This window comes from Malurus melanocephalus, unplaced genomic scaffold, assembly GCF_030028575.1.
Source record: "Malurus melanocephalus ecotype Western Australia unplaced genomic scaffold, MMel_1.1 scaffold_300, whole genome shotgun sequence".
Taxonomy (NCBI): Eukaryota; Metazoa; Chordata; class Aves; order Passeriformes; family Maluridae; genus Malurus; species Malurus melanocephalus.
The window spans coordinates 891,754-917,497 of NW_026623532.1; the positions used below are offsets into that span (position 1 = coordinate 891,754).

At 39.7% G+C, this 25,744-nt stretch overlaps 2 protein-coding genes across 2 annotated transcripts in view; one reads left to right on the forward strand and one right to left on the reverse strand.

Moving 5' to 3' along the window:
- SUSD5 (sushi domain containing 5) overlaps nt 1–9,792 on the forward strand; it is a 41,404-nt gene extending 31,612 nt beyond the window's left edge. The window contains exon 5 of the mRNA XM_057377132.1: nt 6,142–9,792. Coding sequence (XP_057233115.1) covers nt 6,142–7,424 — 1,283 coding nt within the window. The 3' untranslated portion in view covers nt 7,425–9,792. The remainder of the gene's footprint in view (nt 1–6,141) is intronic.
- A 6,184-nt stretch (nt 9,793–15,976) lies between these two features.
- Nucleotides 15,977–25,744, reverse strand: part of CRTAP (cartilage associated protein) — a 20,074-nt gene continuing 10,306 nt past the window's right edge. Inside the window, exons 6-7 of the mRNA XM_057377125.1 lie at nt 25,239–25,322; nt 15,977–16,675 (exon numbers count right to left, since the gene is read on the reverse strand). Coding sequence (XP_057233108.1) covers nt 16,616–16,675; nt 25,239–25,322 — 144 coding nt within the window. The 3' untranslated portion in view covers nt 15,977–16,615. The remainder of the gene's footprint in view (nt 16,676–25,238; nt 25,323–25,744) is intronic.

Here is a 25,744-nt window from a genome sequence, read left to right on the forward strand (position 1 = left end):
TCTTGCATTATCTCTGAGATAAGGGACAAGTCACTCTACTGTTCTCTGCTGCTTACTCCACCTCATCTGTGGAAGAGTCATGACATTTATCCRATTTTATAAAGCTTTCTGAGATTTKTGGGTGTTACACCTGAGTATCATTGTTCTGCTTGGGAATTGTCCCACTGTAATACCCAGCTGTCCCAGCAGAATATCAGACTAAACAGAAATAATTGCATGTTTTTCTGGTCTGTGTAAAAGCATCAGACTGGCTTTACATTCCCAGTTGCTCACGCAGAGCAAATATGGAGTCACAGAACTATCATCAAAGCAGTGTCTAAATATAGCACTTAAATATTCTTTGAAGTCTCTTTGTGCTCATCTTTCCTCCCTGTTTTGATCCAGTAAGAAGAGATGCAGTCCATTCTGGCACTGGGGTATAAGTGTACAACCATAAAGTTGGCAGATTTGCAATTCAAAATAATAAAAATACACATATAATCAAATAGATGTATAATGAAAAATATTTCAAAGTGGCAAAACTTGGCTATAGGCAAAATGGAAAAAAAAATTTTGGGTTTTTATTAAGTGGATTCTGGATACAGTAAAGCCTGATGGAAATTTAAGTGGATTCTGGATACAGTAAAGTACGATGGGAGCTAGGAAAGCAGTACGTTACAAACGGCTGTAATGTACATTGTGCACACCAGGTAATAGACAGTAATTTTTAATTAAGATGATTTTTAAGAAAAAAAGTGACTCCATTTCCGGTAATTCCTCATCATGAAAAGACACTCTGCTCTAGCAGAAAACACAGGGATATTCAGCCCAAGAAAGCAACCTTAAGGAGAGAACAGGGAAATACATGGATTTTGAAGTTTATTATTTTTTCTATTTCTGTGGAGAGAATGCATTTCTTTCTCAAAATATACCCCAAAGAGCATTGTAGTAAGGTCAGAAAGCAGATGCATATGTGCCACGCTGAGGCTGTCCTGCAAGCACAGAGACTAAATGGCATTTGTTTTTTTTTCCCAAAATAAACCATGAGTTCAATATCAGAAGTGTTAATACCAACACTTCAGTGGTGGGGTCAGGGCTGGACTGCATTAGGCTGCATTTGCTAGGGTTTGCTTTCTCAAAGAGAGCAAATGAGATGGCTGGGAAATCATGTCCCATTCCTGCCCTAAAACTGGCTCAGATGAGTGTCATATATTTATCATTTTCCCTGGATTGTTTTGGGGTTTTCTAGCTATATGCTTGTGCCAGGAGAATCCATATCTTCTACAAACCTAAGGAATCTCTCCAGTGTCAACATCTGGATACTCATCTAGTGTGTTCTGAGGTAGTCTAACTTTTCCATGGTGAGGACCATCCTTCTGATACCAGCATATGAGGATCTGGCTGACTTTGACCACTTAATCTGCTGCTACCAGTGTTTTTGCCAGGCTCAACCATTCTCATTACTTCAAACACTGCTTTCTGGGTTTTCAAGAATAATACTAATTCATGTTCATGCATGCTGTAAGCAYAACTAGCTAGCATAATTTCTTTTTTTAYTATTATTTTTAATGAGGAGAATCAAACAAAATGTCTCTTGCTTTTGATCTTCTTTGAGAATGCTTTTTTATTTCATTCTGAGAGTGSAAAGGAAGAGTTGTGACAGACAAATATAATCAGCAACAAATATGTCCATGGCCTGTCAAAACAATTGTTATGACAAACTTAGGTTCCCTTTTCAGGCCTGTCACTGAGGGGTTGTATTAGATTAATGTAAAGTATTGATCTGGCATGAACTGATTCTGCCAAATGRAATAAGTTAAAAAGATTTTGATGGGTTATTTATTTATATTAGCGGGCTCTCCGCTGGAATAAAAATTAKCCTCTTTCTTGTAGCTATTGCAAAAGACAAAAGGCAACACAATTTCTGTCTAGCACACTGTGGTTGACTAGAGAAGTTTGTGTGCTTCATCCAAACCAAATGGATAATTCTTTTAGATGCTGTAGTTCAAAAATCTGACTGATCTTAGGCAAATGAGTCTACATGCTCTTTTTCTTCCCACCCTTAAAGACGGATGCTGACTTGTTAATGTTTGCTGTAGCTACTTTGAGATCCTTAGAATAAAGATGTGTTTGTACCATACAAATGTTTATAATGATGGTCTATATAGAATCAAGTTTCAATTTCCTGTACTCCAAAAATATACCCGTAAAGTATGCAGTGCACTTTATGGTTGTCCAAAATAGCAACACTCAAAATAGAGCCTGGATGCCAATATGCTATCTAGAAGAAACATTAAACTGATCTTGAAGTGTGGAAAACCAGGCTCTTTTTTTTTTTTGCCTGTCTATGTTTGGTCACTGTTTTCACATTAGGATCAAAAACTGAAGGAGATGAAAGCTCTCTGGGACTGGACATTTACAGAAAGGATTAATTAAGAATTTWAAAAAAATTACCTTTTAATTGAGCTTCATGTCTTTGGTAGTATGTGATTTCAGCATGTCTTGCTGTAAAGTGTTCATTTCAGACTCAGTAATCCCTCAGACAGTGAATTAAAAATCACTGATCCTGGAGTCTGCCCAGAGGAAGGCATGGTTGAGATGTAACAATGACCAAATATAGAAAGAGTTTGGTCTTGGATAAATTAATTTCAGTGCTGGCTCTTCTTGAAACCAGACCTGCCGAGTAGAAAGGAAGATGCAATCACTTTTAAGTCAGTTGCTGGCAGTGTAAAAATGTTTATAGGTAATGGATAAGAGGTGGAGTTGAACCTAGTTTGGTTGTTGCTCTTCAGTACCAACTAAAATTCAGGAAGCTGCAAAATTCAGGAAAGCAGTGAGGAGGTGCTCAAAAAGAAGTGCAGAAGTTGTACAATCTATTCCCGGAAAATCAAGCTCACAGTGGACTTAAAAGATTGTCATGGTAACACAAAGTCACCAAATACTGAGTCCAAGTCCCATTTGAAGGTCTGARGCCCAGAAGAAAGAACAGAGTATTATTACTGTGTAAGTCAATCCAGGATCCAATAAATCAAAGCTTCAGAGTAAGGGGGTCTGTATTTCCTTTGATGGTTGGAGAGGTCAATAGTTGCTTTCATTCTGGCATGCCATAAGCTAACATTAGCTATGTTGATAGTCTTTGCTATAAACTGTACAAATACAGGAGATTGAATATGAAAATATGTTAGAGCAGCTTTACAACTTGGGCCACAATCTGATTGTCAGAGGGAACAAGTCTCCCTTATGTGGTGACGAGCAGTGCATAATGAGCTCAGGATCTCTTCAGGCTACAATGGGCTTTTTCTTCCCCCAGCTCTGTGTTAAAAAAACAACACCAATTCATCTCTCTACAGTCAGGATGAGGCCCAAAGACAGAATGTTTKATGGTGACTCCATTGATGGTTCCACAAATCTTTAATATGTTCTGATAGGTTTAGGACTTATATTTTCTTAGGACCACATGCTTTTTCCTGCTGTGCCTCCATAGGACCTTCTCCTAGAGGGTTGAAACTATATGGGAGGAGAAACACTATTGAGGAACAGCTTCAAAATCTATAAAATGCATGTTTCTACAGTTGTTAAGCATTCACCAATGATCCACTCATACATAAGGTACTGGTCTATGAGATGAATACTAGCTGCCCATTCTTATTGCTAACTAAAAAATAGGTCTGGAGGAAACAGCACAAGCTGTGGACATAATTTTTGTTCATGGATGCTTGTGCCAGCTTTAGAACACCATCACATAAAAATTATTGTTTCAACCTCACCTGGACTACTATAGTGTGAAACGTAAAGGAGGTGCAAGAGACATAGAGGTGGAGACAGGCTGATGTGATGTTTCAGCTCAAAAARTTAAACAATGACCATAGCAGCTGATGAGTGGTGACTTTTAGCATTATGTTGTTCCTSTTCATATACATACAGCAGACACCTATAGACTGTTGTCAGACACACTGGACTTTAGTGAAGCAGTCATGCCAGATATCAGCTTCTAGCAGGAGTCTGGATGATAAAAGGATAAAATAGTTTGAGACACCATTTCCATGCAAAGAGAGTGCCAGCCAGGTAGAAAAATTCTGAAGAGAAAGCAAGACAAGGGACAAAGTGAAACTAGTGTTTGATGGTTAGAAATGCTATGCTGTGATGGATAGAGCCATGCAGAGCTTCATGAATACGTTGCTAAAGTGCTTTGGTGCTCAGAGTTATCCTCCATTTACAAAAGTCTGAAATACTATTAGAAAAGATTTTAGGATTAATTAGAAAAGTAAGAGTCCTACCAGGAAGCTTTCCACTGGAAGAGTTGTACTCCCCTGACTGTTAAATCATCCTTGCGCCAGGCAGAAGTTTTTTCCTGCTTTGGAGAGGATGGAGAGGACCTAGAGGATTACACAAGCAGATGAGGACACTGTGCCAGGAGGGAAAGAGGTCTGGTTTTGGCACTTCCTGTGAGATCAGAGGACCTGCTAAGACCATCCAGCTCTTCAGCATGATAGCTTTCACAGAGGTATTAACTCTCTACAGGCTAGGTCACACATTTGGGTTTCCTTAGCATAACTGCCTTGGTTTCTGGTAGACCCAGACACTATTYCAAGGAAAATACCTTTTCCTAGTGCTCATTCTGTTTTGGCACCTGGCTTAAGCTGTTTTGGCAAGAAGTGAGCTGGTGTGCGCTGTATCACCGCTAAGTGGTTTTGGTCAGACTGGTTTGACAATATTTCTAATCTTTCTGAAGAGTAGACCAAATATGGCTCTGACAGAAGTCTGGGAAGCAGTCTCCAAGGAGAATGTGACTCAGGCAGAAATTGAGATAGGCCCCAGATGAAAATGTAATTCAAAATTGGTTGAGTGTAAAAAGGCAAAAAAAAGATAAAGCTTTATGAATGCATTGATCTGTAATAGTTCTCCTACTAATTTCTCGTTTTCCGTGTCATGCAGGTCTGTTGCTTCACTGTCTTCATAAAGGACTAGACACCCTCTTAAAAAGAAAAATTTTCACTATGATTCAATTTGTTTTATTTTCCATATCCCAAGGCACTATTTTTTATGACTTTTAATGCCGGCATAAATCTCAGCAATTACATCAACTTTCTATGGAGTAACACTTGTGTGAGCTGAAAATCAACCACCCTGTCTAGTTTGGAATATTTTTCATTGAGCTAAGGCTTTAGAATAGTGGAAGAAATATAAATTATAATGCATTATTCCATTCAAATTCAAACATTTAGCTTCATGCTTTGAGTCAAGTCTATTTTGCTATGTGTGGTAGGTCTGTTGAGTTGCACTCAGGTTTTTACCAATTTGATTTTATGGTTTGTTTTCTTTTCTCTGTGGCAACATTTAATTCCTCAAAATTGGAAGCCTGAGAGTTGATTGATTACAGACAGTATTGTCATGTTAACTATCTGTTAGGCTCTAAGTGTTTGAGACAGAGTTTTCCAGCCTTGCAGTCATGGGTGCATCTTGCTTTCTTCGGATGAAAACAAGCAGAATTCAGTGTCAGCCTCTGTGGTGGAATCTTCCCCAGTCAGCTCTGAATTACTCTTATGGAATGAGAAATACTGTTCCAGCCCCAGGGGTTGTATCACTGTAACATAAAGGTGATTGAAGAAAAGCAGTATAAGAGATAAAAATATACCTTGATATCTTGAGCATAAGGTACTGAATATAATTCTTTAAAATCATCTGGCCCAAAAAGGATGAAGTTGCTGTAAAACTTACAGTCTGTTCATTTATTTTTTTTTTWAATTATCAATTACTAATTGTTTAATTTTTACTATACTTTTCTCTCCGCACACTTTCTCTCTTGCTTGTATAAGATGAGTTCTTTTTTTTCCTCAAATTTTGCTAAGAGTCATATTAGGGAGAGAAAAGTTTTGAGAAAACAATAAGCAAAGGAAGTCTTCTAACTGCAGACAGTGAGTTATTTATATGCATTTTTAAATCTGGAAAGGTAAGATATTAGCAGTTAGCATTGACACCTATAGTGATYTTTTTAAAAAATTGAGTAACAGGTGAAGCACCATGCCCTTTTCAAATAAACAATAACACAGAATGAAAAATACTGTTAAAAGTCACTTCTCATTGTACCTTGGCTTCTTGTAAGAAATGAGCTCAGTGGTTTTCCAGAGAAATTCAATGTTGGCTTTTTTTTAATGTTTCTAGATGAAACTGAGACACACATTGACTATGAAGATAACTTTCCTGATGACAGATCAATACCTATTGTCGAGAATGACCATGGCAATGCCAAAGAGGAAATCGATCAGGAGAAAATACAGCTTTTCTTCAGTAAAAGTTCAGAGGAAGGAAGAACTGGAAGTACCAAAGGGGTTACTCAGCACACAGACATTTCTGAAAAARGAAGTAGGGCACCAACTGAGTCCCCCGTGTCACTCTTAAGCCAAAAAAACTTGTTTTGGTTTCCATCAGAAACTTTCAGTGATCCTGAATCAGAGAAAGAGATGGATGATTCCACTAAAGCSTGGTTTTCTGAAGGTAATAACCACATCGGTGTGAAGACAGCCTACAATGAACCTGCTGCCAAAATGTTTTATGACAGTGAGGATTTCCCCATTGGGCCCATTCTCACAACTAATGACACAAAGACAGCAATGGATGCAGTTGCCATCACTGATGAGTCGTGGTTAGATGGATATCCAGTTACACAAGAGGTGGTAGAGGATGATGAAGAGGAGGGTGATAAAGTCGATGGTTCGATGGGAACAGAAGATGACATCATCCTCACAACTGACCAACCAAATCACGTGGAAGTAAGAAAATCAGGAGATGGCAGCCCAGCCCCAGAGGAAGGTCTAACACAGATCGCGGCAGCAACAACAGGGGTAGATGATGAGGGGGCTAAAGAGACACCAGTACCACCGACACCAGTGAGTGGTCTGGAGAGTTTTAGTGTGAGCAGGGCTTATGATGATGCCACATGGGAACATCTGKCTACATCTCTGGAAACTGTGACCCAGGAGCCCAGTACAACTGTGCTGTTTGACATCACCAGCTTGAAAACATCCATGTCARAAATCCCTGTGATGTTCAGCCCCTCCGATCACACTCCATACGTAGAACCACGAGAAACAACCATCTTCCCAGAACAAGTAGCAACCACTGCACCAGCTCCAGACATCATTACTGACACGGCATCCCAGGAATTAGCTGAGCAGGAAAATCTCACCCAGGGCCTTGGAGAAAAGCTTGCCCCCACTTTCGAGCCATGTGAAGGGGAGGATTGTCCCAAGCCCAGTAAAGGTGCTATCATAGCAGTAATCGTGATTCTTCTCTGCTTGTTGCTGGTTGCAACTGTACTGGCAGTGTGGTTTTTCAAAAAACGGCAGCAGAAAAATTCTGTCTATAAACTAAACGGGAGGTGTCAGCCCAGACATCATTGCTACCACCACTACCACCACCAGCACATTGAAATGCAGAAAGTCTAACCAGGAGCCTTTTGGCAGAGATCAGAAGAAAGTACATATTGATGCTAGAAGGATCACATGACTCATGGATGCTAAAATCCAGCAGTGCAGAAAGCAGAAGAAAAAAAGAATGCTAAAAGAACATAGAAGACAGAAAAGATTGCATCCTTTTGAAACTGCAGTTTAGCATATTCAACTTTTCAGAGCTAAAGAATCTGTACATTTTGATCACAAGGGTCTTTAAGAGACACCAGCAGGACACAGTGAACCCACTAGTACATCTACAATTTGTTCCGCTTTTACATTTCGCTCCTATTAATAATAAATTAATTGATTAATTTCTGTGTTACCTGGTTATAATGTAATGGCAGGGCTGGTCAGACCTCTTTGGTCTGTTCTCAGTGGAAAAGGTGGAGGGAAGAATAGAAGGATGTTTTTGGAACAACCACACATTTAGTGTATGTTCCTTTTTTAGAACCTGCCCAAGCTGGTCAGGATAAACCACCCTAACAAATTATTACCTGATGTGTCTTAAAAAGGAAAACTATTTACTGCCACACTTTAATGGATAGTATTGCAATGATTACTAAGGTAATTTTCTTCAAAGTTGTGAATTTAACAAGCCACAAATGTTGGATTGTTATGCTATTTTTCGGGAAGATGTTCTTTTAGCCTTGGAGAAGAAACGCTATTCTTTTAACTAATCTTCCTGTAGAAATGATGATGTTTCCTTGGAATTCAAAGAATACTGTAAGTGCCATTTTTCCTTGAGTATCAGCAGGAGCGGAGTCAGAGCACCTTTGAATGCAGGTGTTATGATGAACAGCCTCTTATTACAGAGCCAAGCACTCATGAAGCACTTTCCAGGGGAATCCTTTATGAAATCATCTGCTTTCTGAATACAATATTGACTGACCAAGATACTGAATTTTAATTCACAGCCAGTATTACCTCTGGCAACTGAAGCCATGTATAATGCTTTTGCCATGTGAACTCTGTGGAAGGACTGATTTTTCACCATCCTGCTCTTGCATTGGCTGGAGGGGTGGACATTGGCTATGGGTGATGGGCAGCCCTTTTGCATGCTGCTTGTTGAGTTTTTAAAGACAAAGCAGACCTGGAAAAGAAAGAAATTGCATTCAGTTGATAAAATGCACTGAGCTTTTAGACTGGGTGCTGGTGTAAAAGCACTGAGGCTTTTCCAACAGCACGTTCTGTTTCCARCATTTCCAAAAATAGACAGGAAGAGAAAGGAACGTGTTTCTAGAATCCCTTAGCACATTTTGTGTGAGTTTAATATGAGGTCTTCCTTACCTTTCTGAATGAATAAGAGGAAGTCTGGCAACTGTGAGTAATCTGCAGGTCAGAAATAAATTCATCTGCCATTCAGCCTTAGTCAAAGAGTAAGAAAAGGTGCCTGGGTGGAGTTCATCCCGTGTTCTGCCTTGAGTCACAGTRGTAATCATCTCTAACTCCATGGAAGGTAGGCTTTATGAAATGGAGTGCAGATTTGGGCCCATCTTACATGCAGCCATCAAGCTCAGGGCTAGTAAGCAAAACAAAGCATTTTCAGACAAATGGCTGTGTGTTATCTTGGAGAGTTCGACCTCAGAGTGGTAAGAGTTGAATCTTGTTGCTTGGCAAGAGCCACAGTAAATAAAAAAAAGGACAGGAACTGTACAGATTTGTAAATATGTCTCTGACATACGCATGACTTTATGCTTTTAATGCATACTACACAATGAAATAACCAAGAATTTCTGTTGTAAACTATTTTTTAATGCAGTTTAAAAAGAAAAAAACAACAATGGATTTTACACGAGGCAAATTTATGGAGAATGTTAACTCAACTGAAGCATATCATCTGTAATTCCATGGAAATCTGCTGACAAATAAACATGGGAACGCCCATTAAAAATATTGCTTAAATGTAAGGTACAAATAGGTGTTACAGTTCTGTACAGCATCATTCAAAATGAAAAGTCAATACTATTTGTATTCAAGAATATTTTGTATTCAGGAGCTGAACATGTGAAAATGAGACTTAARATATAATTACAAACACAAATTGTACAAGAATCTAATTTGAGGCTTAGAAACACTTGTCATTCATGAACCAGGAGAAAGTGTACATTAACATAATGCTCTGGAGGTATTTAAATAAAAATCAAGTTACGAAAACACCTACAGGAAAGGAAGTGCATCCGTGTGTTCTTGTATGAATCRTCTGGTTTGCCCACAGGTTTATGGAGAAAAGACAGGTCTGTTAATTTCATAATTCCTGTAGGAGACACTGATATTAAAATATTGGCTAAAAAGTGTTTAGCTTAGACTGCCAGCCCGGTTCTGCTTTAGAACATCTACCCTCTTTTGCAGCATCATCTGTTTGTATTCACAGTATTCACTTTACCAGAATGATTCAGGGAGTTTAGGAAAACTAATAAACAGATGGGCATAAGCACCTCTTTAATGATACATTTGACTTAGACTTCCTTCTGTGTGTGGAACTTGGCTAATCACAGATAATGGGATTGGCAAACAATTTATACATTATACGATGAATACAAAACTTGAATATGGTAAGGTCAAAATACAGTAGGAGATTAATTACTTAGGAATCAAAACTGAAACAGCCAGCTGCAGGCTGAAATTAGGGGAGGGGAAAAAAGGGGGGGAAATATCGGAGGAGCTTTTGTGATGGTGACATCTAGTCATTGATCTGTTGCTCWGTGATAAAACTCAAGTGTCATTCTCTTCTAGGCAAACCACATTTTACAACAGGATGGTCAGAATCCGCTCACTGAGGTCAAGACTGAGATATCAACTCCCTTTCCTCTCCTTTCCTTTATTAACCTGTCAACTTGGTCCCTATTTCATACAGATCTTGTGCTACRGTGTCTGAACAGACTGTACAACTTTGCTTCAGCAGGCTGAGAAGTGACGCTATGGGGTGTGACATCAAAGCTACTGGCAGTGCTTGAGGGTTCAAACCCATGCAACCAAAAGGTGTTTGGTCCACTGTGCAAAAACAACTGGTTCATGCATTTGAGGTGCTTCCTAAAGTCTCAGGCTGAAATCCCCTCAATTTCTGTTCTTGTCCTAGCAATACATGGTTATTGTGTTGTACTGCCTTATTGCTTACTGTACTTCAAAAGCTATTATGCTGGAGATTTGTTGCCATGGACATTGCACCAGCATAGATGGATTTTTTTCTTCAATTATTTACCTTTTTTTTTAATATCCAATAATTTGTAATGCAAAGATACATAGCTGTGAAAGCAGAATATGTAACTATGAATTGCCATTTAAAAATTAGCCTYAATAAGAAATCATCACACTATTGAAAGACTTGCCAAACTACAAGATTTCCACCAGCTCAGGATAATATTTAAATGTTTATTTCCCTTTTCAGATAAGTGATAGTAAGAATGGGGCAAAGGCAGAAAGCCCCTTTTTTATTTTCTTTTGAAGTCAACAGTCATTAAAAATGACTCCTTTGACTCCCATATTGCCACTTGAAAATAAGCAAGTTCCATTACTTTGCAAAAAAAAATTAATCAGGAAAAAAAAGCACATTTGTAACTTCATAATGTTGAAAAGACTTACCCATGAGATATATCAATGGGAAGAAAAAGTTGAAAATAATCAAAGACAGCTTAGAAAGCTTTTCTACAGGAAAGGTTAGCATTTATAAACTTCAAAATTCAAACCCTCTACAGAACTTCATTTCCATGTAACATCGGTACTTTAAGGAGAGAGAAGAGGGGAAAGAGGAGAGATGGATGCCTAAACCACTGAATATTTCCTTGCCAAAAATAAATAAACAAAAMGGTATCTATTTATTTTAATATTTTTTCCTAGGCACTGAAGAGGACTTAAGATACAAACCCCTGATTTGCTGGGGTGTGCAACCCAACTTACTTTGGCTATTTCTTACTTTACTCTTTTTTTGTATAGAGCTTAAACTCTCCACACTAGGTCATTCAAGTCTTGAGTCACCAGGAAAAAGAAGTTGCTGTTTAAAGTGTGGCAGACAACCAAAAGTTCAGACAGCTGCAATGAAGGATTAGTTGTGGGTTTTTCTCACTGCCTTGCTACAAACTGCATCACAGCTCTATGTTCAAACATTATTAAACGGGAATGTTTTCTCTGGCACTGACTACTTCTCCCCACAGTTTAAGTATTGAATTTTTTTAACTGAAGTAGCTTTGGTTTACAGCTCACATTAGAACTTAAAAACATATTTCCATAGTAGCTGGCAATTGCAGGCAACTGTTTATTCTCCGTACCAGCCATAATAAACACTTGTACTTTTATAATCCAACAAATCTTTGTCTAATCACAACTCCGTTTTCAGAGCTGTAAAATTTGCATGCTATTTAAACCATTTTTCATAAAGACTCTCTTGAAATGGAAAGATTTTCTAAGTGTGCCTCCATTATCGATACAGAACAATAATTCTCTGTTAAGGATGTGGTGATATATGGTAGATATTGATGGCAACAGTCTATTGAGAAAAAGCTTTGTAAAGCAGGATATGCTATCAGATCTTCAGGGGGATGGTTTGTCTTGAGGAGACTCAACTTTGATTCTATCTGAAATTTACTCTGGAAAGTATGGAGAAATGACACCTCCTCGGTTGGATGGGCTCTTCAGGTGAATTAAGAATAGCAGCTGACTAACTTTTCGATTTATATTCTAGTATTCCAAAGCAGTAAAGCTCTGGAAAATGGAGCAATTTGAATTTGCTGTTGGCTCATGCCTTGTCAACAGAAGTAATGAAGGTCTGCTTGCAGAATTGCTACRGCAAATGAAAGGGCCCAGCAGGACATTTGTATTCTCATTGAATTTGCCAGAACTGATCATTCTAAAAGTATTTGCTTTTTGTAGCTGATTTTATTGGCAATTGGAATTGCCAAGGCACAGAAGTATGGAGCCTGCAATGCTGTTTTATGGGATCAAAATTAAGCTTTGRAGAGAAAAATCACTACCACCCTTCTTGCTTTTTTTTAATGAACGTTGCTATTTATGAGGATGAATTAGCAAGGAGCCAGTAATAAAAAGAATTGCTATCGGTAAGAATAGGCATTAATTTGAAAAGGATTAYACTCTTAGCAGAGTCTGTGAGATGCACTGATTTTCAATCTGTGCATCCCTTCCCTTGTCTAAGCTTTAGTTGCTACATAAGAAATCCTGCCCTGACAGCCAGCAGTCGTGTTTTTCACCCAAATATACCCTTCAGTGTGGCACTGTTTCTGACTCAGCTTACTCTTCAGCTTCCAAGCAATTCCCCATCCTGCAGGACCCCATCCAACAAGGACACAAGCCCAGGACCCACATTCCTGCAGACTCCTGGGCTACAAATCAGCCAGAAAATGGACTTCACCCACCATCCGCCTCTGAGTGATGACAGAACCACATGCAGATAGAACTGTCACACTTTTGCTTGTGAGCAGTGACAGAGCACCAGAGGCCAACAGCAGCTACCAGAACAGCCAGCTTTGTTATTAGAAATGTGAGCAATTGTTAGAAAGCATCACTGTGCAGCTCTACAACAGGCAATGCTGTTGTAGAGGTGTGTTCAACCATGATGCCAACAGAAGAAATGGGGACAAATCTAAATATCCCATCCAGTTAGGCAGAAGCTGCTAATGTCCGAGGCAGACAGCTCTCAACTGAAGGAATTTTGGGTGGCAGAAGGGAGGCAAGAATATTCCCACAGCCTCCCAAGAAGAGCTGGCAGGAGCAGAGAAGTGGAAGAAGAGACAACAAGTTATTACAGTCACATATAAATGCTGGCATTTAACAATAGCAGCAGGAAAAGAAAAATCAGTTAAAAGAACTTGAGAATGCTGAAAAAGCCACAATAAATACTGAAGAAGTGGAAAAGGAGTTATTTCTCCTTAGAAAAGAACAAGGGTTGGAGTACTGCTTGTACTTACTGAGATGGAACTGGCTTGGGACTCTACATAGTGGAAACTAAGAAAGCCAGAAAAAATCCACAGACACCTGAACAAAATGAAAAAGGGATCATGGTGCCATTTTATGAATATCAAGAGTATCAGTTGYCTCCTCAAGTTAAATGGAATGGTGAAGAACATCAGACTTACTTTAAGYAGGCTTAAGAAAAATAAAAAATTGTCTAATGGACATCTTAGTAAATAATGAAATTCCCACCTGAGAAGGCACCATGGCAGGGGACTTCAGCTGCAAGATCAAGAGCTGAGGAAGTGAGTGGGCATGAGAAGAGATCAACTAAGGAAGCCTTGAAGACCAAACCCCAAGGCTGACAAAAAATTGATAATGYTTGAGAGACTTGCAACAGCCATTTAAAAACTGTTTGGTGAAGAAAAAGRATCAGGGTTCATAGGCACTAAATGCATCCCCAGTGTAATCCATTGAAGTCAAATGAATCACAAAACAGGTAACTCTGGTGCTCAATTTTTACTGGTGGCGTGAAAATACGGCAGCATTTTACCATGTAGTTTGCTCTTTAAAAAAGATAATAGGAACCTCAGACAGTTAGTGCTGGAAAGAGGAATGGAGTTCTCTTACTGGAGAGAAATAATTCTGGCTRGCAAACCAAAGAGATCCTGGAACTTATTTTCTGTCATCTCGTACCTACTGCAGTCTCCACTGCTCACCCCACCGACAGCCAAATCCTGATTAGAAGCTTTATGCACGTTATTTCCACACAAAATGCAAAGCCATGAAACACCTCAGGACCCTGAATTATCAGCGTTGTTCCTGGAGCCTTTGGGGCTTCACACCTAAAGACAGCACACAAGAGCTGGGGCACCACAGGCACCACAGAACCAAAAGAGCTTGGTAGAGCTCTGAAGTCGGTTTGGTAAATGGTGATAGCAAAAAAAAAAACAAAACAAAACAAAAAAAAAAAAACCCTGTAAAACAAAGGAAATATAGATGGTTACATCCATCTCCAACCAGCTCCACATCCTTTAATGGCGGGATTTCTGGATTTGAAAGCTAGAGTATCAAGGATGAAGCTTTCGGGTATCACAGAATCACAGAATAAACTGAGTTGGAACAGACCCACAAGGATGATCAATTCCAACTCCTGACCTTGCACAGGACACACCAACASTCATACCCTGGGCCTGAGTGCATTGTCCAAACACTTCTTGAACTCTGTCAGGCTCGGTGAGGTGACCACTACCCTGGGGAGCCTGTTCCAGTGCCCAACCACCCTCTGTGGGAAGAACCTTATTCCAATATCTGACTTAAACCTCCCCTGACAACTTCAGGCCATTTCCTCAGATCTTGGTCACCACAGAGATCAATCTCCGTCCCTCTGCCTCCCCTCATGAGGAAGGTGTAGACTTCAGTGAGGCCTCCCCTCATAAATGGCTGAGTGCCTTAGGACAAAATCTGGAGTCATCCATGCAGGTTGGAAAGCAAAGGACAAAAGAGGACTCCAGAGCAGTAACTTCTCCTTTGAGCATACGCAAAACCCCCACGGAGGAAACTAAAGTGGAGAAGCTACCCCATTAGTGTATTTTGTGTATTTCATGGGGTGAAGTGATAGTTTGCAATCAACTGCTCATACGCAAATTTTAATAACACAGTTCAATTCCTACAWAAAATTAGGAGGAGTGGAGTGCTAATACTGTGTAGAACAAAGGTGTGAGGAATTGTGGTATACCCTCTGTCAAGGCACAAAGCAAAACAGATTCCAGTCTCCTTACCACAGGCTGAGCTGGGCAAATCTGAAGTTAAAAGGTTTTTGATAAATTTTGAGATTAAAACAGTCTGCCCATCAACTTCAGTGRATTAGTTGTGATTGATATTAAAGCAGATAAAAAAGCCAATCAGATCTTCCAAACATCCTTCACACWCAAATTCAAAAGTTTCATTGCTGTCATATGCTGAAGGACTCTGAAACTCATCCTATGGATTCCCCTTATTCCTTGTAGACACTCAGTAGTGTAGACTASCACAGTTTATATAAGCTATAGCAGCAACAACTTGGCAAGCTAGTAAATCATGTTGTGCCTCCTTAAAAACTCAAAGCAGATTTTGGGTTTGTAATTCACTTCCACTCAGCTGAATTACAGTTCAGTCATAGGAGGTGAATGCTCATCTGAATGTTCATATGTGTTGAATGTTCATCTCCCTTTGATGCATGCAGGATGAAACCTGCAGGACTTCATCCTTGAAAACAAAAGAGGAAAGCACAGGATGAAATCCTGTGTCCCTCTCTGAGTCGAAGGGGATTTCTGCTCTTCAGTAGACTTGGACACTAATTAATTATTCTTCCACTTTTTTTAGTCTGCACCAATACTTCTGTATTGGACTCTGCTGTACAACTAATAAAAATGACAGGAAGTCATATGTAAATATTTTTCATCATTCCATTGAAAATCACCTCAGTTTCCACCCATATTTACCTTTGGATGAAAACTATGAAGGTAGTCCCATCCATCCGAAAATACTACACAAGCTGTTTTTTACAGAAGAGAATACTAAATACATCAGTCATCAGTATTTCATACAAGATTGGTCCCACCTCAACAGCGACCACAGGCTGTTTCAACAGAAAGAGGAAGGACTGGTAGGAAGAAAAAAATTATTTTTATTCTCGGTTTCATATAATGGGATTTAACTTAGTTTTCAAGAAAGATCAACACTGCTTCCAGAATTCTTTAAGCAATGTTTACAAGATCACTAGTTGTGCTTTTTAAATCACATTATTTCAGCTGTTTAAATGTACCTTAATATCTTTYGCTGGAATTCATTATCACTTTATTCACCATCACATAAAAAGACATACATAAATAATACAACTCATAGCTCAGAAAGAGGAACCATTATGTCTTCCATAGTTCATAATCCGACAAAAGTTCTTGAGAATTTAGCTGTACTGCTACAACTTAGTAGAACAGCACCAAAGTGAGAAACCTTAGTGTCATCCCAGAAAACAGAAACAGTCTGTTCAGTTGTGTTTCTGTAAAGGAAAGAAAGCTCAAGGGGGAAACTCATATGCACCAGTTCTGCACAGTGAAAAGCCATGCCCACGGAGGAGTCAGTGCAGCATGGAAGTGACCTTTCAGGAGTGGGTCTTGGGACAAAAGGTGCAGCTTAAAAAAGCACCTTTGAGGTATATCTAACTGGAACTATAGGTGATAAAAAAACAATAGTAAGGAGCAACGGTGAGTCCACTGCTGTAAAATACTTCGTGGTGGTTTCACTCTTCAGGATTCCTTCTTTTCCTCCACTTCTAGCAGCTCATCAAGGAATTCCACAACTTCGCCCTAAAATGATTAAATTTAACAGAAAGAAATTAACTCTGTATTGCAAAACTGGTGGAAAATTTCTGCTATATTTTGATCAAAAAAYAAACTGTAACAATAGGTATCTAAATATTTTTAACACCCTCCATGCAGGCACTAGCACAACAAGCCCATAAATCGCAGGTAAATGGCCCATACAGGGGTAGCACAGAATAAACTGAGACCAGTTTATTCCACTGACGCAGTGGCACAGACCTTAAAAGAAGAAAACATTATAGACTTCAGAGTAAATCCTTTTGTACTTTTACAGGTAGTTAAATAAACAATGAAATCCTTAAACTTAGAGAGGAATAAATGTTTAAAGCACCGGTTAAATTACCAAGTTGTCAAAATACTATAAAACATTTAAAAAAAAATTAGAACGCCTCAAAATTCAGAGCCAAAGTGTTTTGTAGAACCTGAGCTCTGACTTTGTATGTCTGCTCTGTTTGCATCCCCTGTCACACCCTTCAACACACACCTTCTCTGTTTTCAACCACAGATCTTCAGCTGTAAATAGAGAGATGCAGATGCTCAATGTTACATTTCCAACTTTCTATTCTAGTAACTACAATGTTCTGATAAACTGTTAATTTATCTGTGTYTTCCTTAAACTTTCCTGTCCTTTCTCTCTTGGCATAAACCTATAGTCAAAAGAGGTCTTAAGATGCCATTTAGATTTTTTCCAAAACAAATTGTCACTTTCTGCTGGAAAATTTGATCAGTTCTTACTCACTCTCATGTTTAAATTAATGAGAAGTCATTCCAGKTATGCTGAAAGCAAGTCATCCTTGTTTGGATGCTCATTTTCCCTCTTTCCTTCACCACCCATAGCAAGTGGTGCATAGGCTTCCGAGTCTGTCCAATGAAGACTGCAAACAGTGTTTTCAAAATGACACTTTTAGTTCATTTTTGTCTAAAGAGGAATTCCTTAGAAAGACAGCATCTTCCAGACACATTTTTAGACTCAAAATTTTAGAGTTACCTCTTCTGGTGAGGAAAGGGCATTAAAATCTCTGTCAATGAAAACAATAACAGGAAATAGAGAAATTTTGTGTATTTTGAATACAGTAATGGTATTATGGATATTGTGATTAAAAAGTATTAACATCATATTTTTTAGGAGAGAAGAGCCAGGAGAGAAATAATGAAACTAAATAAACAAAAATAAAAGCAAGAGGAAAGCTGACTGAAATAAGTGCTTCACTTATTCCCTGCTTCACAGTTCCATCTCAAAAGACCACTGAGTTTTTGCAACTATGAAGTGCTTTTAGCAAGTCCTGAAGGATGACAGTTTGTTGTGCTTTGAATTTGTTCAAAAGACTTAAGCATCCAAATTCATATTATTGTTACACTCATCAGCAAGATAGAATGTTTCTTCTATCATACAAGACATACAACATACATACACAATTCAAGTTTTTTATTTCTGGTATGTTTTCAGATCCAGGAACATGTAAGAAGTGGAAAAGGATATTTAATGCAACAATATTAGGAAAGAAAAAAACAAAAAACCCTGAAATCTGAAATCTCTAGTGCCTGAAACTGTGCTCTAAAGGAAAGCATTGCAGAAGCTGTTGTGGGCTACTTAGATGTACTGAGGAGTAAGAGATGTTGACATATGGTGAAACCATAAAACACAGTTGCTGAAACAATATACATACATAAATTTGCTGCAATACCACTGAATAATTGTCTGGATATTGGCTATTTGGGAAAAGGCAAAACCTCCAGATTAAAGACAAACAAAACCTCAGTTAAAATACTTTTTTTCCTTCGCCTTCACAATCAAAATGTAAAGCATTTGCAAGTTGTCACTAGAGTGGTTGGCTGCCCAAGGAAAATTGATAATGCTGCCTCAGAGGAGCTGATCACAGTTGTCACACAGGCGGCTGTGACCGGGCCACTGTCCTTGTCCCATTAGCACTCACTTGACACCTCACTGGGCAGGAAGCATGGCTGAAGTCAGCACATATTCCACAGGTTTCATTCCAGGAAAGAAGCCTTCAGTCTGCTGGTATCTAGTAACTTGGTGCTGATCTATGCCTGCAGACCTGGAGTCTGAAATGAGTCTTCGATAGGATTTACATCTTCAGTGGGACAGTCCCTGCACTTACCTGCTGTGCTCTTCGGCTCCTCCCTACCTTTACAGAAAGAACATCCAATTTTCCATGCAAAGTTGGCTGCAAACCCGTAATTCTTTCTGCTGCCAGCTACCCGAGGGTACAACAGCCACAAGCTCCAAYGCAGGTCACATAAATATAAATACAATATACATAAATATAAGACTGCTTACACTGCTCAAGCCCAGWGCCTATGCAAATCATGGTGAGCAATCCATGGCCCAAGGCACCATGCAGCGTCGGGCTGGTAGGTAGGAAATTGGGATGGGAAGGCTGATTAAKCTCAGGAAGAGAAGGGTTTGCTGCCAGAGCAGAATGTGAGCGATCGCTCAGCAGCCAACAAGCAGAGAGTACCCACACGTGGGCAGCTTGGTCAGCTGCAGGAGGCACTTCCTCGGTGTGCAGCCCTCGGTTGTGCCCTCCAGGTTTCACAGGTACAGGTTCAGAGCATCTCACAGCCTCCCTCCCTGTGCTACCAATCTCTTCCCTCTCCCAGTCCAGGGACAGTCAGCAGAAAGTGGGACTGACAGATCAGGGATGTATGGGAAAAGATGGAACAGGTATGGCCTGAAATATGGGAGGTGTGATATCCAACAGAAAAAGGGGAGTGTTCCCAGACTGGTGTGAGTGRTAGGAAGAATCAGAGAAGCTGATCTGACCAACTGGAACCTCTAWCTATCTGTTAGATATGCAAAGTGAGCACTCCTAATGCAGATTAACAACTGAACAGAGGCACAGACAGAAAGAACAAGTTTAGTGCCACAGTAATTAATTCAAGGTTTTACAGAGGCTATGTCAGTAGGTAGATTATAATAAAAAATAATTTCAGAACAGAGTTCTTGGTCAATTCTGAATAAGCTAACCCAGCTAGTGAGATGGGGACACTACTATAAGTGAAGTATAGCATTGGAGAAAACAAAAAGGACCTAAAAAGGAGAAGAATGCAAAACTCCTCACTTAGCATTTCAGTGTACTGAGTGTCCAAGACCACGATATACATCGGGCCAAACCCTTCTTTATGCCATATTAAATGCCACAGTGACACTCACAAAACACAACTTTTTAAAAGAAACATCTGTACTTTGGAGACTCCTACCCAGCTATTGAAATAAAACAGCAGAGAGGAGGAGCTATCAGCACCTGGCGCAGTCACGGCACACTTGAGGCTGATGGTCCAGCTCCAACTTTTCTTTTGACAGCAGCATTTAAAGCCAGCAGCAGCAGCACTGCTCACTGACAGACCCAGACACTTTGACATTGCTCCCAATGACTGCCTTCTGCAAATGCAAACATTAATCATTTGTGGGTCCTGGCCTTCATTTACAATCTGCTCTGTCCTTTCTCACTGTGGACTGGAAAAGTTACAGGAAACAATTTTCTTTCTKGTAGTAACCCATACTTTCCAATGCAGATCTGCTGATGGCCTTTCCTACAGGGATTCTGTAAGTACTGCAGTGGGAYAGTCCATTCTTCAGGGAAGCAACAGAGAATATTAAAAAAAATATTGTTCTAGAATGAATTAAGATCTGCAGAATGTGAACATGGACACGCTTTTATGCGTGATTACCAACAAATGAATAAGAAACAGCTTTTATTCTAACTCATCCAACAACCTCAGCCATAAAAGACAACACACAGAGCAAGAAGAACTGGCTGGATCTCGGTTTCCTTATAATCTATGACCTAGAAGGAAAATAATTTATCTCACAAAATGTGCCCCGGTTGTGCATCAGAAGAAATATTCAAATTTTGCTGAAGTTCGAAGAACTCAGTGGTTGGAAACTTCTTCAACAGTGAGAGCAACAGATTTGGTTCCCTTATGAACTGGGTGTAGGTGATGGGAAGGGTTGCATGGGTGGCCTCTGTGAGGGAGAGGTGAAGGCTGCCCTATAATCAACAAGTGACTGCCCTGTACCTGCCCTAGTAAGAAATGGGAGTGGTCACAAGGAGTGAGGTTATGAAAACCAGAGGATTTTGTTAAGAATGAATAATCACCTTGCAAGAGTGAAGGCAAAGGTTTGATATGGATGGCTGTGGAGGACATGCACTCCATGAATCTTTGCAGAGCCTGCACTTACACACCACACACGCCAGCAATGTTTGAAGGGGGAAAACATTATTTCAGGATAATAACAATAAGGCATGTGGCACTGAGTGGCTCAGCCTGAAAGGTTTATTCAGCCTTCAATCAAGAGGAAGYTTCTTGATCTAACTTTCAGTTAAAACCTGAGAGTTCACTGCAACCACCTCAAAGCCTTCCCAGAACATCCATGAGCTGGACAGTCTAGGCTGGACATTCCTCACATTCTAGCTGGGTTAAAAAAAAACCCGAAAATCCCTCAATTCTTTTTGCAGAAAAATTATTTGGCCCTTAACTTATTTATTTTTCAGATATTTAATCCACACTGTGACCCACTGCCACATGCTTCTGGGGCTTTTTTTTTCTCAATATTAAAAGAGCTTTGTTGKTTTTTACACGAATATTAGCTACTTTCTCAAATATTTTTCCATTTCATTTTAATGATATATTCTGAACCCTTAACTGTTCTTTCCCCATATATTATGGGAGATTACAGCACGCTGCAGTTATTACAGTAGTATTTTACAGTAAACCAGTAAACGTGCTTTCCTTTTCACATATTTATAATGCCTATAAAACATGAGCCAACCCAGTTTCAGAGGAGCTTCAGCATTGCTCCAGTTGCACTAAAAGGAGAAGCCTTGCAGTGGCTTTGTTTTAGGGCTCCACTTAGGCCTCTCTTGCCTGCTTTATGCTGCATGCAGGAGCTGAAGAAAATCTGGGCAGCAGAAGTTCCTCYTAATGCCAGTACCTGCCATTTGGGGCCATCCTGCCATTTGAGCCCAACCATGCTGGCAGCTTCCCGTGTCAAGGGGCTTAAATGGAAGGAGGAACACCTTTGACCGAGACACATATTCAGTAGTGCAGAGGCAAGAGGAGAAAGCAAAAAGACCCAGACACATGGGAGGAATCTCCATTAGGAAATGATGATGGAAACCAAAAAAAAAAACAACCTTGTTTTCTTTTTTCTTTAAAAAAGTGTATGTTGAACAGGGACCATAACATTGCCCGTTAGCTGGTAACTCTCTCTGAAACAGCTGCCCCCAGCTCTTCCCAGGGTAGCAGTGCTGTGTCTGAGCTCACAGGCAGGGCAGGGTGTGCAGGTCTGCACTTACAGCCTGCTGTTACAAGCACACTTGTGCAAATCATTTGAACATATTTATTAGCAAYTGCCAAACAGAAAAATAGGCTGAATTCAGATTACTGTTTGCTGTCAGTACTCCACTGGGGCCCTTGTGTTTTGATGCTATTCCATATGTCACATTAGYTCAGTACCTATTCTTCTTTGCATCACATGGATGTGATGAAATGTGGAGAGTTTTCATTTCAGCCACTACACAAATGAACACACACTGAACACAAATAAAAAGATGTCAAAAAAAGTGGGTCAAAGCTGCCAACAGCTTTTCACCTACTGATTAAGTACTGAAAGAAAAATCACACTGTAGGCTCATCCCTGCCAAATACCTGTGGTTCTTAGGTAATTAAGAAAATCTAAGTAGCTATACCCCCCAAAAATTYCATAACAGCACTGATTTTATGGGCTAAAAACATGTCTTGTACAATTASTGTGGTGCTGAAGTTACATCTACACTAGTTGAGTGTCTGGCTCTTAACAGCATTTCAGTTTTCTGCTTAAATCTGTGCAATTCCAGGAGCTGCATCCATGATAGCCTTGATGCATTACACATCTGAACAGAAATCAGGAAGCCTGTCTATCCATGGCCAACTGAGATGACAACACTGTAATGTTCTTTTAACTTCCCTGTGGAAAACTGCAAGGATATTTGAGAATAATTACTTTYTCTTAAAAGTAATTTGTAGCTAGTTGGCGCTAATATTTGCTGTCACCTCTACGGTGTTAAATGTTTGAATTAAGAGTTTTTCATTTCCTTGTGGAAAAATATTAATAAAGTCACACAAGCAGGACAGTATTTCTTGTAGTAACACATGCAAAAATCATTACTGCCTGTTCCAGCCTCTGCAATTACTGCTRTGCATTACTGAAGAAGCCACATTGTTTGCACTCGCTTTGCTAATGGGATTTAGAAAGACACGGGGATGATCTGGGATCTGGATAGCAACACTGGGAAGTCTAAATAAAATGGGATTCTTCACTTGAAAATAAGGACACTCAYACAGGAAGGGATCCTCTTGCCACATCAATCTTTTTGCTTCCATCAAGGAAAAAATAATTTTTTTTTTTTTTCTGCAGATTATCTTACCAGCCCACAAGTAACTTCACAGAGAGAAAACATGGACCATAGAAACTCACAGAAGGTATGACCTATGGCTCAAGAAGCACATGGTTTAAATAAAGAGAGTGCACTTAGAAGAGAGCTTGCCTCCATCCTTAACWATTTTTAATAAAGTTTTTACTGCAAAGCCTTATCTGGGGTTTTCATAAGTTTTCAACATTCCTATGGAACAAACTTTTCTATCTGTGCCAGGAGAAATATTAAAAAAAGGTAAAATTCCACTTATACTACCAGGTCCTGCCCATAGAGCAGAAACTGCARGGTAGTGGTTTTACCTTTGTGCTATTCCTGCTCTGTCTGGACTCCATGGAAGTCTCCTGCAGCCAAAGACAAGTTCTGGTAGCCAGGRATTTATGAGTTCACCACCAAAAGCCAGAGCCAAGCCGGAGGCATGAACAGCCTCCATTCCTCCTGGATTTTCGGGCCCTAGCAAGGGAGGGCACAGAAGCCCTTCAAGCTTCTCCCCTGGGAAGGAGAACGGAAACTTCCCCAACACAAAGAGAGTGTGAGGTGGGGACAGCTGCAGCATGAGCAGGGCCAGTAATTTGGGTTGTTTAACCCAAACATATAATCCAGTGCAATGTGACTTCCTTGTCAGTCCCCCAAAAGTTTAGCTGAGGKTTTCACTGCACCTCCCTCCTGCAGATTGCAAGGTCATTGGTAATCGCCCTGGTGAAAAGGGCTGCAGCAATGAATGCCAACAAATGAACACTTGTTTATTCCACACACAGTGCTGGAGGCCTCTACAACCCCTTCTTGCAACAACAAATGTGGAAAGCCCTCAAATGTGGAAAGCCCTTCTTCACACCCCTTTATTAATTACTCATCCCTGTGCTCTGAAGCAGCAGATATGAAAGAAGGAAAAAATTACAAATTAAGTTGATGCCTAACATAAGAAAACATGATGGACAAAGCACAAACCAACGAGGGAATATAAAAAATGCTCAGGTATTTCACACCTTGATGAAAATCCATTCAGACCAGCTCTCATCTAAGCTTGACCTTAAAGCAAGCTTATCAAACTGTCTTTCAGAGGGTTTTATCACAACAGAAAGTCTTCTTGAAGTCTGGTAACCTTGCAATGRAATTTTACAYACAGTTGTTCTCAGATCACGAGAAYACTGAAGGCAGCACAGATATTACTTCTCTTCTACAAAATATTCTCTCTCCCTGTGTGTTGGGTAACATAAAAATTGCAAAGATGATTTCATTTTTTAACATAAAMCATCTTTGTTTTTCCTAACTAGAAAAGACCTTGGCAGTGCTCATTACAAGCAGCCTTGCCCCATGTCATAACTGAGTATAGCTCTTTCTTTGCTTTTYAATGCCAACAACATTTCATCATTTGAAGGGGTTTTTTTTTAAACCTCTAAATGAAAGGTCCCAAAAACAAAGCAAAGGGCAATCCAAAACCTCCCATGAATTATACTTTTCAGCTGCGGAAGAAAAAGGAATGCCTTTTCAACAATTTAACTACTTTCTTTGCACCAAAATAAAAAATCCATTTTACATATTTTTCCAGTGCAAATAGTAGTTATTAYATGTTATTTGACCATAAATTCCAACCATTTAAAAAGCATGACTGGGTGACCAAAATGCCACTGAGCAGAAAAAAAATAACAGATAACAAGACTTCCTTTGGGTGAAAACTATAATTTAGGGAGTTACTTCTGGACAAAATCATAAGGATCTTTAAATCTGATTTAAACAACATTTCAGAAAAAAAATCTTCCCCCAAAACCCCCCCAAAAACCCCCCACCAAATCCAGAAAGACATTTGCTTTAAATATATATACACCACTTCTCTGCCCCCTGGTGTTACAACTCAAAAACTGGGTTTCTTCTGTGGGCTCAATGCATTATATACAAAACTTTGTGTTAATTCTGTTTTTTTCTAAATGGTACGTGATGTTCTTTGGGTTCATTCTTACATTTCACTCACCAAACAAAAATTTATTATAAATTGGTCATGTTTACAAGATCTTCCCGTATTAGTGAAATCCTGGAATCAAAATTTTGTATCATCTTCACTTTAAATGTGATTGCTGCTTTTTTGACCATGATTTCATTTCTAGAAAACTCACCTCATCATCATCCATCAGATGCTCCTTCGCGAATTCATACATTTCCAGCTGGAGTGTGGTTATGTTGTGGTATCGAACTGCCTCCTATCAAAAATACCCAAAATTTCTGTTACTTTTGAGGTAGGAAGAGAGGGGAGTGTCACCAAGTGTCACCTAACACTATCCCAGTGAAGTCAGACCCAGCCCCAGTAAAGGCAGATCCCAGGCAGGGTTCAGAGCGTTTGAGAAAGGTAACAGCGAAACAGCAAACAGCGTATCCCAAACTCTTCCAAGGATCTTCCTAAGCACAGGCTCCCTCCCTGCAAGAACAAAGCACTCTCCTCTTTCTCATGTTTCAAAGCCCTGGCAAGTCTGAGAATAAGGAATGAGGAGCTGAGCAGCAGCCTGTGCCTGCATTCCAGTGGGCTTTGGACAGGAGAAATGCTCTGTCTCCCTGCGCTGGCGTAGGGCAGCAGGCAGTTCTGGGAAAGACAGGCACAAAGCTGTTTTGCATGATAATGATTCAC